The following is a 12,500-nucleotide window of genomic DNA, read 5'->3' on the forward strand; positions in this document are numbered from 1 at the left end:
AAACCCTCGCAGGAGTCGGCCGTGATCCACCCGACAACCCCGAACCACCTCAACTACAAGGGCAACACCGCGCCCAAGAACGAGAAGTACACGCCCATGGAGTTCAAGGTACGGCTCTCTGTACAGTGTTTAAAGGAGCAGTGTGTGAGCGCCAGTGACACCTGGTGGCGACGTCGTGTACTGCAGCCAACTAAATACCCGGAGAGCTGAGTGGAGAGTCTGTAGGAGCATCAATACGCTCTCTTCTTCAGGACTCGATGGCTGCTTTTAAAACTTACATATTAAGAACAAATGTATTCAGAATAACATTTGAAGTTATTTCTAATTTAAATATAAATAAATACTTTATGAAGTTTATGTTTACAACAGAAACGTCAATTTATAAAGTCATTAATATTTCACTGGAAACAAATAACATGTCTGAGTGACGTTTATAAAGAATAAACACAGATATCAGTCAGTACCAGTCTGTCCTCCTGTCCTCTGTCCTTATGTCCTCTGTGCTCTTGTCCTCTGTCCTTATGTCCTCATGTCCTCTGCCTTCCTTCTCCTGTCCTCATGTCCCCTGTCCTCTGTCCTCCTACCGTCTGTCCTCCTGCCCTCCTGTCCTCTGCCCTCATGTCCTTTGTGCTCTTGTCCTCTGTCCTTATGTCCTCTGCCTTCCTTCTCCTGTCCTCCTACCCTGTCCTCCTACCCTGTCCTCATGTCCTCCTACCCTCTGTCCTCCTGTCCTCATTTCCTCCTACCGTCTGTCCTCCTGTCCCCTGTCCTCCTACCCTCTGTCCTCCTGTCCTCTGTCCTGATGTCCTCATTTCCTCCTACCGTCTGTCCTCCTGTCCTCCATCCTCCTACCGTCTGTCCTCTTGTCATCTGTCCTCCTACCGTCTGTCCTCATTTCCTCCTACCGTCTGTCCTCTGTCCCCTGTCCTCCTACCCTCTGTCCTCCTGTCCTCTGTCCTCCTGTCCTCCATCCTCCTACCGTCTGTCCTCTTGTCCTCTGTCCTCCAACCGTCTGTCCTCCTGTCCTCATTTCCTCCTGTCCTCTGTCCTCCTGTCCCCTGTCCTCCTGTCCTCCTGTCCCCTGTCCTCCTGTCCCCTGTCCCCTGTCCTCCTGTCCTCCTGTCCTCCTGTCCCCTGTCCTCCTGTCCTCTGTCCTCTGTCCCCTGTCCTCTGTTGGACAGCGTGTGATGGCTGATGAGAGCTGATGTGAAGCAGAGTATTCTTGGTTCCGTGTGGTTCTACACTCATGATGCAGGTTCTATTCACACTGTTCCTTTAAAAGCCTGTTCACCTGCTGCTCCTCACGTGCACACGTTTCAGAGTGAAGGTGCACGTGATGCATGTTCTATTTGGAGCTGTTATTGGTGAATTCATCTCAATGAGCCGAGGAGATGAATCTTTATCTTCCTCTTCATGCTAACGGTGCTTATTAATGGCTGCCATCAGCTGCTGTTCACAGTCACACAACGAGGAGGAGCTGCTCCTCTTCTCCTCCTCCTGCTGCTGCCGTTTGTCTCTGGACTAGTTTGAGTCCGGAGATGACGGTAGAGCGAGGTACAGCACGCCGTACGACCCTCGACCCCAAAACAAGGTTCGTCTTCGTCCCTCGTCCGTTAGAAATATAAAGTACGGACTCTTCACAAGCAGCACTTCAGTGAGTTCCTCCAAAAAGAACACAAAGGTCCGTTACACAAAGACACTGTGAAGGAACGAGACGGTGAGACGCGGGAGCTTAAAGACAAAGTCCAGAGAAAGATCATCAACACGCTAGGGAAGCAGCTTGCACGCTCGCCCCATGACCAGACCAGACCAGACCAGCCCAGACCAGACCAGACCAGGTCTCTGGAGCGGGTTCAACACCGCCATTCTTAGTCCACACTTTAGATCAGTGGTTCTCAACTGGTCTGGCTGCGGGACCATCAGCCCTTAATGACAAGCCGTATACATATATACATATATATATATATATATATATGTATATATGTATACATATATACATATATATATATATATATATATATATATACATATATATATGTATATATATATGTATATATATATGTATATATGTATATATATATACATATATATATATATATATATATGTATATATATATATATATATACATATACATATATATATATATACATATATATATATACATATTGTAACAGCCCCCGGGGTGGTCAGGGGTGTTACTGGACAATATGCAATACTTATAAAGACACGGAGACTTAAAGACGTGGCAATCAAATACTTTACTGGGGTATTGGTAACGACACAGCAGCCACACAGCCAATACAAGTCCGTTAAGCAAGAGACGGGTCTAGGTGCAGTTCCGGGGTCTGATACACAAGGCGCAATTCTCGTACGGTCCAGGGATTGGGCAGGGGCGTCGTTCTCCTCCAAGCAGGGGTCAGTAGCCGGGGGCAATCCAGTTGGGGTAGTCTTCCGTTCCAGGGTCGTTTGCTAAGCAGTCTCACAATATCTCACCGTCTTGAATGGTTTCACCTAAGTTACTTCCCCTTGACTTCACATCTTCCTTGAAGCTCCCATGAAGCTCCCCTGGCCGGCTCTCTCAGGTGTGCCCTGTTGCGCTGATTGCCTGCTGGCACTACGGGAGCGTGTGCAAAGTGCAATCCCTTTCTCTCTGGTAGTCTGTAGTATCTTCCTGCCATCACTACTCCCTGGGCTCGCCCACCCCGGCTGCCACACACCCCCCCCCTTAAATCCGACCTGGGGGGAGGACTGCTCCAGGAACACCAGGCGTCCCTGCGGGACAAGGCATCGGCGTTTCCGTGAGCGGCACCGGATCTGTGGACGACAGAGAAGGCATAGGGCTGCAGAGACAGAAACCAGCGGGTGACCCGGGCGTTATTTTCTTTATTTCTCGACATCCATACCAATGGGGCATGGTCGGTGACCAGAGTGAACTTTCGTCCCAATAAGTAATATTTGAGCTCGCCCAGGGCCCACTTGATGGCTAGGCATTCTTTTTCCACTGTGGAATATTTCTGTTCCCTGGGCAAGAGTTTTCTGCTGATGTATGTTATCGGGTGTTCCTCACCATTTTGTACTTGGGCCAGGACGGCGCCTACCCCGGTCTCTGATGCGTCGGTCTGGACCACCAACGGTTTCTCAAAGTCCGGGGTCACCAACACTGGTTCTGAACACAGCACCCTCTTGAGGTTCTCGAAGGCCTCCTCTGTCTCTGCTGTCCACTGGATCCGCTCTGGCAGCCGGTTTCCTGTTAGGTCCGTCAGGGGAGCTGCAAGGGAGGAAAAGTGGGGGACAAATCGCCGGTAATAGCTCGCCAGTCCAATAAATGCCCTTACTTGTTTCTTGGTGAGGGGGCGGGGCCATTCCCGGATCGCCTCGACCTTCCCTACCTGGGGCTTGACGCAACCTCGCCCAATGGTGTACCCCAGGTAATCCGCATCTCGGAGGCCGAGGCGACACTTTTTGGGGTTAGCTGTTAGCCCCGCTCCCCTCAGGGCTCGGAGCACGGCGTCGACCCGACGCAGGTGGGTCCCCCACTCCTCCCCATGTACGACGATGTCGTCTAGGTACGCCGCGGCATACTCTCGGTGGGGCCGAAGGACTTGGTCCATCAGCCTCTGGTAGGTAGGTGGGGCCCCGTGTAGACCGAAGGGGAGCCGTTTGTACTGGTACAGCCCCTCGGGGGTGGCGAAGGCTGTCTTCTCTCTGGCCTCGGGGGCCAAGGCCACTTGCCAGTAGCCCTTCGTGAGGTCCAGGGTGGTAATGAATCTGGCACTCCCTACCCGTTCGATCATCTCGTCCACTCGTGGCATCGGGTAGGCGTCGAATTTGGAGATCAGGTTGAGCTGGCGGAAGTCATTGCAGAACCTGACTGAGCCGTCAGGTTTGGGGACGAGGACGATGGGGCTACACCACTCGCTTCTGGAGGGCTCGATTATGTCCGCCTGCAACATTTTGCGTACCTCTGTCTCAATGGCGGTCCTCCTGGCTTCTGGCACCCGATACGGCCTGAGACGTACCTTCTTCCCAGGTTCGGTATGTATGTGATGGTGGATGAGGTCGGTGTACCCCGGCTCTGGGGAGAAGACGTCCCGGAATCGGTCCACTAGCTCGCGGAGGTCTTGCTTTTGGCTGGGGGTCAGCTGCTCTCCCATGGGGACCTCTACTGCCTCCGTCTTTCCTGTGGTGGGAGGGGGAGAGAGAGAGAGGGAAAATAGGGCCTCACGGGCCACCCATTTCTTTAGCAGGTTAATGTGATACACCTTTGTTGGATGTCGTCGCCCTGGTTGTCTTACCCTGTAGTTCACTTCTCCTAATTTTTCCATTATTTCATAGGGTCCATTCCACCGAGCCAGGAATTTGCACTCAGATGTGGGGACTAATACCAGGACTCGGTCCCCCGGGCTAAATTCTCTGGGCTGGGTTCCCCTATTGTAGACCCGGGCTTGGGCAGTCTGGGCCTCGGCCATGTGTTCTCGAACCATCGGCCAAATTGTTGCCATTCTCTCTCTTACCTCTTCCACGTGTTCCACCAGCGTACGGTGGGGTGATGGCTGGTGTTCCCAGGCCTCTTTGGCCAGGTCGAGGAGTCCCCGGGGCCGTCTTCCGTACAACAGCTCGAAGGGGGAAAATCCCGTGGAGGCCTGGGGAACCTCACGAATGGAGAACATGAGGAAAGGGAGCAGCTGATCCCAATTACGTCCGTCTGCCTCCATGGCTTTCCGGAGCATCCGTTTCAGGGTCTGATTAAACCTCTCTACTAGGCCGTCTGTCTGCGGGTGGTATACCGACGTTCTTAACTGGGTTACCTTCATTAGCCCGCACAGGTCCCTCATGATTCTTGACATGAAGGGGGTCCCCTGATCAGTCAAGATCTCGTCCGGGATGCCTACACGAGAAAATAACATCATTAATTCCCTGGCAATACCTTTGGTGGCCATGGTCCGAAGGGGAATGGCCTCGGGGTAGCGAGTGGCGTAATCCAGCACCACCAAGATGTACTGGAATCCCTTACTGGACCTTGGGAGGGGTCCCACCAAATCCATCGCAATCCTACTGAAGGGAATTGAAATAATGGGTAAGGGGATCAGCGGATTGCGATGGTGCGGCTGGGGGGCGACCCGCTGGCAGTCCGGACAGCTCCGGCAGTAGTCCTCCACCGTTTTTCTCACCCCGGGCCAGTAAAACCGGGCCTTGATTCTTTCCAGGGTTTTCTCCACCCCCAGGTGGGCCCCCAACAGGTGGGTGTGGGCCATCTGGAGCACCACCGACACAAAAGGGCGGGGCACCAATAACAACTCAAGGGGTGCCCCGTCCTTCATTACCACTTGATACAACAAATTAGCTTTAATGGCAAAGTGAGGGTAAATTATTTGTCTTACCCCATCCATGGGTTTGCCGTCCACCACGGACACCTGTCGCAGGGCATTTTGGAGGTTGGCGTCCTCCAGCTGGGCGGTCCCGAAGCGTCCCGCTAGAGGGGCCGGCAGGGGTTGGTCCTCGGGGTTTAGTGGGAACAAATCAGCCCAGGCGTCCTCACTGGCCTGGCTTGGATCCCTTTCTTCGGGGGCTGGAAGAGGGTCCTCCTCCCTGGCTGGACGAAGGGCGGCTTCCGCGGCCCGGACGGCGGCGCTGGCGGCGCCTTCTGAGAGGGGGGACGTGGAGCTCAGGGGGTCGGCCCCCTGAAACCCACACAACTTTCCTGGCGTGCGGTGTGGTTTTCGTGGTGGGGCTTTCTTCCCGTTGGCCAGGCCTCTCCATAGCCCCGGGAAGACAGGGGAGTCCCTTCCGATCAGGAGGTCCACCGGTAGGTCGGGTACCACCCCGGCCGGTCCGGTGCTCTTCCCCTGGGTGGTGTGAAGCTCTAGGATCGCGGTGGGGTAGTCTCGGGTCTCCCCGTGAATACAGGTGACTGATACTGTACTTTTCAGGTAGGGTAGCTCGACGAAGTCGGGGCGGACGAGGGTGACGGCGCTGCCGGAGTCGACCAGGGCGGCCGCGTCATGCCCGTTCGCTCGTACTGGGGTGAGGGGGGCCGAATCGCCCTGTTGGGCCCAACAGGTGGTCAGTAGTCCACAGGGGTGACTAGTCTCGCTAGCTGTGGGCATGGGGGCGTCCCCCCGCTGTGGGCAGTTCCAGGCAATATGTCCCATCTCACCACAGTCATAACACCTGCGGGTGTCGGGGGTTAACAGGGATCTGCGCGGGGGGGTTTCCACGGGAGGGGTCCTCATGGCCGGCTCTCGTGGGGGATCTCCATGTTTCAACAGTCGGGGCCGGGTGGATATTTCCATCTTGGGCGGTCTCCCCCCACGCACCAGAGCCTGCGCCGCTTGCCAGCCCTCCATTACCTCAGTCAGTTCCTCGAGACTGCGGGGATTTTTTTGTCCTGCCAATTTTTTTGCCTCAAACGGTAATGACCTCAGTAACTTATCCATGATTACCCGATCAAGGGGGGAAAAGGAGAGGGGCTCCGACATCAGCCAGGCGGTAGTGATCCGCGTGATATCATACAGTTGCGCTCTTGGAGAGAGGGTGGCATCATAATTCCACTCATGAAATCGCTGCGCTTTTGTCAGAAGCGTCACCCCGCTACGCTGAAGCACTTCCTCCTTCAGTGCTGCGTAGGTGACGGGTGAAATATTGGCTAGGTCTTGGTAAGCCCGTTGCGCGGTGCCCGTCAAAAAAGGAGCGATCAAGTCTGCCCACCGTTCCTCGGGCCATTGTTCACGTTTTGCAGTGATTTCGAAAGTCAGAAGGAAAGCTTCCACTTCGTCACTGGCTGTTTGTTTAACCAGGAAGCGCGAGGGATTCACTCGCTCCAGTCGTTTCCCTTCCTGTTGGTTGGTTTGCAACTCCATATATTTTTCCATTTGCTGGTGGTGTTGGTGTTGTGTGTGCTGTTGAAGTTGCAGCATTTGTACTTGCATCTGCATTGCCTCTTCGTGCCTCCTCTGAGTCTCCGCATTGCTGGCTATGAGCCCTGCGAGCAGCTCCTGCACAGGGTTGGGCGCGGACATTTTGATGTCGATACGACGCGTAATATAAATATTAGATATTGTCCAGAAGCCGGTTAGAATGCCCACATTCTCCACCAATGTAACAGCCCCCGGGGTGGTCAGGGGTGTTACTGGACAATATGCAATACTTATAAAGACACGGAGACTTAAAGACGTGGCAATCAAATACTTTACTGGGGTATTGGTAACGACACAGCAGCCACACAGCCAATACAAGTCCGTTAAGCAAGAGACGGGTCTAGGTGCAGTTCCGGGGTCTGATACACAAGGCGCAATTCTCGTACGGTCCAGGGATTGGGCAGGGGCGTCGTTCTCCTCCAAGCAGGGGTCAGTAGCCGGGGGCAATCCAGTTGGGGTAGTCTTCCGTTCCAGGGTCGTTTGCTAAGCAGTCTCACAATATCTCACCGTCTTGAATGGTTTCACCTAAGTTACTTCCCCTTGACTTCACATCTTCCTTCTCCTTTTATATCCGCCCATGAAGCTCCCCTGGCCGGCTCTCTCAGGTGTGCCCTGTTGCGCTGATTGCCTGCTGGCACTACGGGAGCGTGTGCAAAGTGCAATCCCTTTCTCTCTGGTAGTCTGTAGTATCTTCCTGCCATCACTACTCCCTGGGCTCGCCCACCCCGGCTGCCACAATATATATATATATATATGTATATATATATATATATATATATACATATATACATATATATATACATATATATATACATATATATATGTATATATATATGTATATATATATATGTATATATATGTATACATGTATACATATATACATATATATATATATGTATACATATATACATATATATATATATATATGTATATATGTATATATATACATATATATATATATATATATGTATACATGTGTATATATATATATATATATATATACATATATATATATATATATGTATATATATGTATGTATATATATATATATACATATATATATATATATATATATGTATATATATATATATATATATATATACATATATACATATATATATTTCTGAGGTTCTGAATACACTGGAGGCTGCTGCAGGTGTTGGATTTGACTCTTTCCATAAAAAACGCTGCAGTCTTTATTTGAACCAGACGCTTGTGTCTCTCACCGTCTGGGGTTTGATTTGGTCTCATGTTTCTCTCTGTGGTCTTGATTTTAACTGTAACATGAATCTATGAACAGAACCATGATGAGGAGGAGAGAGAACTCGAACAGGACCGTCAGAGAGACGGAGGCTGTTTTACGTCTTCTGGCTGATAAACGTGTCGTTTTAAAAAAGCGTTTCAGGAAGTGAATGGAAGTGAGAACATCTTCCAGCATGTTCCCTTCTCCTTCAGGAGAAACGAGATGAAAGTATGAACCTGATCAACTGCGTGTCGACCTTTAACCCTTTGTCTGCTCCGCCGTGTCGTTCCAGACGCTCAACAAGAACAACCTGCTGCCGGACGAGAGGTCCAACTTCTACCCGCCGCCGCCTCCGCCGCAGCCCAACGTCTACACCACCACCTACTACCCCAAGTACGACTACCAGCCCAACTCCTCCCCCTCGCCCTGCAGGACCTGCAACCAGAACACCAGCTGAGACCCCGACCCCCCCGAAGCCACGTGACGTCACTCAATGGGTTCCTCTGGTCGCTCCCCGCACGGCTGGGTTTGTGTTTCTGGAACTTTCCATTGAGGAGATGTTTGGACGACGAGGCCGGTGTCCTGGTGCATTCTGGGACTTATGCAACCAGTTTAGGGGGGGGGGGGATTGTAAAGGCCTGACTGGATTCATCAGAGCTTCATGTGAGGACCTGGTGGAGAGTTTCAGACTTTGTTGAGACCAGAACACAGACGAGAATCCACACATGAACAGAACATTTCAATAACAAATGACATTTCTGTGGATCTTTTCCTATTTCTTCAGTTTCATTCTTTTTCCCAAGAACAACGAGGAGCTTCTGAAGAGTCGCTCGGTCCTCCGGATGCTGAATAGCTCGCTGGTCGTATCACATATGACCAGCGAGCTGAGGAACCGCTGGACTTTATGATTTACAGTCAGCTGGTAGACTTCTTCTGTTCCTCGCTTTTATAACTTTCATTCTCAATCGAGCTGTAGCGTAGGAGGCATTTAGCTTGAGTCAGAGAGAGATGATTAATTCTTGTTTCTTGAGTAACATTTGCATCTTCAACGACGGAAACAATGTAAACACAAATATAAAACAATAAAAATATGAGTTTTTACAAAGAATCACTGAAACAAAACATCACTTTCGCTAAATTCTGCTTGCGTGTGTGTGTGTGCGCGCGTGTGTGTGTGCGTGCGCGTGCGTGCGTGCGCGTGTGTGTGTGTGCGCGTGTGTGTGTACTCTGAATGAGGTTCTTTTGTACAATGTAAATCTTTCACACATGAATCTGTACGAGGACTCTAAGAAGACGATTGTTTGTGTTTGTGACGCTCCGCGTTGTTTGTTTGTTTGTTTGTTTTCTATATTTCATGAACGAGATGTTGATGAGTGGAAGCATCGCTCCTCTGCTTCCTGCCGAGGTGGAACTGACACTATTTATAGTCAAAGCTTGGTTTATAAAGGGCATTTTCACAGCTATATTTTATTATTATTATTGTTGCCTGATTGATGAATGCTAACCCAGCGATGCTTTTGCGTTCCGTACATGCACGAGATGAGATGTGTACATAGCAGCAGCATATCTAAAGGAGGCTGCAGAGCGCGTGTCGATGTTTCTGTGCGTTGTAAAGCTAACACTGTTTGTTTAAGAAAAGAAGAAGAAAGGCTTATAGTTGTTCATAAACAGTGCAGCAGCGAAGTACGCACCAACCACGAGGCTTGTTTGGGGACGGAGCGACTTCCTGTGACCGTTACCAGCTGTTCAGACGTCACATGACCCCAGAGAAGAACTCATCGTGAGCACTGATCACGTGAGACGCTGTCTCATATTATCGGCTGCAGATGAGTCGCGTGTGATGGAGAAATAGAATTCAGAAGGAAGAGTTTGTGCTTTAGACTCCGCCTCCACCGAAAGCGAGTCATCTGATTGGTCCGTTGTGAGCTCTGTGCCCTTCTATGCAACTTCCCAGGTGTACTGTTCGACCTGTCATGTAACTGTAATCACTGCCTTTTAGACACTGTGAATTTTTTGGTACCCTATATTTTTGTATATTGTACATTATAAAAAGGATAATAAACCTTGATGCCAACACAACAGGATCTGAGATGTTTCATTTGGATGTGCTGCTCGAGAGAGTAGCGGTCTGATGTCTCCAGATCTCAGAAGCTCTGATTCCGTCCACACGCATCGAACCCGCATCAGAGAACTCGCAGAGACTGTGTTAACAAAACACTCAATTAATGCGTTACCAGTGGTACTAGTAACACAAGTACCAATAAAAAGTCAAAGTACAGAATGTCGAAGGAAGTCGTAAAAAGTCATAAAAAGTCAAAAAGTGAAGCTCATCTCGTCCGTCTCCAGCCAATTTTGAAAACCAACTTCTTTTGAAGATGAACAGAACATGTTTCAGTTTCCAGTAATGACTGGGTTGTTACTTTAGCATTGATCATGTTTTGATATCTGAGTCATGTTGTGGATGATCAGATGGAGTTATGATGGGAGCAGTCGCCCAATTGCAGATTCAGCTTCAGCAAAACCTTTGTCTATTGTGTTCAAATCAGCCCACAGGAGTTTACAAGGCAGGCGTCCTTTCTCTAAACACTGACCTGATGCATCAAGTGGATATGTTTTGCTGAACATAATATTATGCATTGGCCTCTACATCCTCTAGTCTAATGAGCAGACTTATAAACGCACTGTTACAACTCCTTCATAGTGTCAGATTGCTTTACGGAGAATTATGATGATAAGTTCATAGCAGATGCAAAAGTATACTTATGTACAATATATTATGTTGAACATTGTTGCTCCTGGATGGATCACAGCAACCCAATCATGTTCAACACAGCTCCATGTCCTTGGTCATGATGCCACAGCACTTAAAAGAATAAACTTCATCATTCTCAACATTCTGACCCTTTTAGTAACAGCATTTACTTTTACTTTCAATGAACAGGTTATGATGTTCATTTAATGTTCAGGTTATGATGTTCATTTAATGTTCAGGTTATGATGTTCATTAAATGAACAGGTTATGATGTTCATTTAATGTTCAGGTTATGATGTTCATTTAATGTTCAGGTTATGATGTTCATTAAATGAACAGGTTATGATGTTCATTTAATGTTCAGGTTATGATGTTCATTTAATGAACAGGTTATGATGTTCATTTAATGTTCAGGTTATGATGTTCATTAAATGAACAGGTTATGATGTTCATTTAATGAACAGGTTATGATGTTCATTTAATGTTCAGGTTATGATGTTCATTTAATGTTCAGGTTATGATGTTCATTTAATGAACAGGTTATGATGTTCATTTAATGAACAGGTTATGATGTTCATTTAATGTTCAGGTTATGATGTTCATTTAATGAACAGGTTATGATGTTCATTTAATGAACAGGTTATGATGTTCATTTAATGTTCAGGTTATGATGTTCATTTAATGAACAGGTTATGATGTTCATTTAATGAACAGGTTATGATGTTCATTTAATGAACAGGTTGTGATGTACATTTAATGTTCAGGTTATGATGTTCATTTAATGAACAGGTTATGATGTTCATTTAATGAACAGGTTATGATGTTCATTTAATGTTCAGGTTATGATGTTCATTAAATGAACAGGTTATGATGTTCATTTAATGAACAGGTTATGATGTTCATTTAATGTTCAGGTTATGATGTTCATTTAATGTTCAGGTTATGATGTTCATTTAATGAACAGGTTATGATGTTCATTTAATGAACAGGTTATGATGTTCATTTAATGTTCAGGTTATGATGTTCATTTAATGTTCAGGTTATGATGTTCATTTAATGAACAGGTTATGATGTTCATTTAATGTTCAGGTTATGATGTTCATTTAATGTTCAGGTTATGATGTTCATTTAATGAACAGGTTATGATGTTAATTTAATGAACAGGTTATGATGTTAATTTAATGAACAGGTTATGATGTTAATTTAATGTTCAGGTTATGATGTTCATTTAATGAACAGGTTATGATGTTCATTTAATGTTCAGGTTATGATGTTCATTTAATGAACAGGTTATGATGTTCATTTAATGTTCAGGTTATGATGTTCATTTAATGAACAGGTTATGATGTTCATTTAATGAACAGGTTATGATGTTCATTTAATGAACAGGTTGTGATGTTCATTTAATGAACAGGTTATGATGTTCATTTAATGTTCAGGTTATGATGTTCATTTAATGTTCAGGTTGTGATGTACATTTAATATCAGAAAATTACTTTTGATACTTAAGTACTTTTGTACTTTAAGATACTTTAAGACTTTTACTCAGGTAGTATTCTAAGAGATGACTTTTTACTTTTACTGGAG

At 47.4% G+C, this 12,500-nt stretch overlaps 1 protein-coding gene across 2 annotated transcripts in view; it reads left to right on the top strand.

Annotated features, from left to right (window-relative positions):
- Nucleotides 1–10,267, top strand: part of sema5ba (sema domain, seven thrombospondin repeats (type 1 and type 1-like), transmembrane domain (TM) and short cytoplasmic domain, (semaphorin) 5Ba) — a 127,518-nt gene extending 117,251 nt beyond the window's left edge. For both annotated transcript variants that reach the window (XM_079277439.1, XM_079277440.1), the window contains 2 exons: nucleotides 1–108; nucleotides 8,454–10,267. The exon at nucleotides 1–108 is cut by the window's left edge and continues 98 nt beyond it. In XM_079277439.1, the coding sequence (XP_079133565.1) occupies nucleotides 1–108; nucleotides 8,454–8,618 (273 nt within the window). In that variant the 3' untranslated portion in view covers nucleotides 8,619–10,267. The remainder of the gene's footprint in view (nucleotides 109–8,453) is intronic.
- Nucleotides 10,268–12,500: the final 2,233 nt, after the last annotated feature.

This window comes from Melanostigma gelatinosum, assembly GCF_949748355.1.
Source record: "Melanostigma gelatinosum genome assembly, chromosome: 10".
Classification (NCBI taxonomy): Eukaryota; Metazoa; Chordata; class Actinopteri; order Perciformes; family Zoarcidae; genus Melanostigma; species Melanostigma gelatinosum.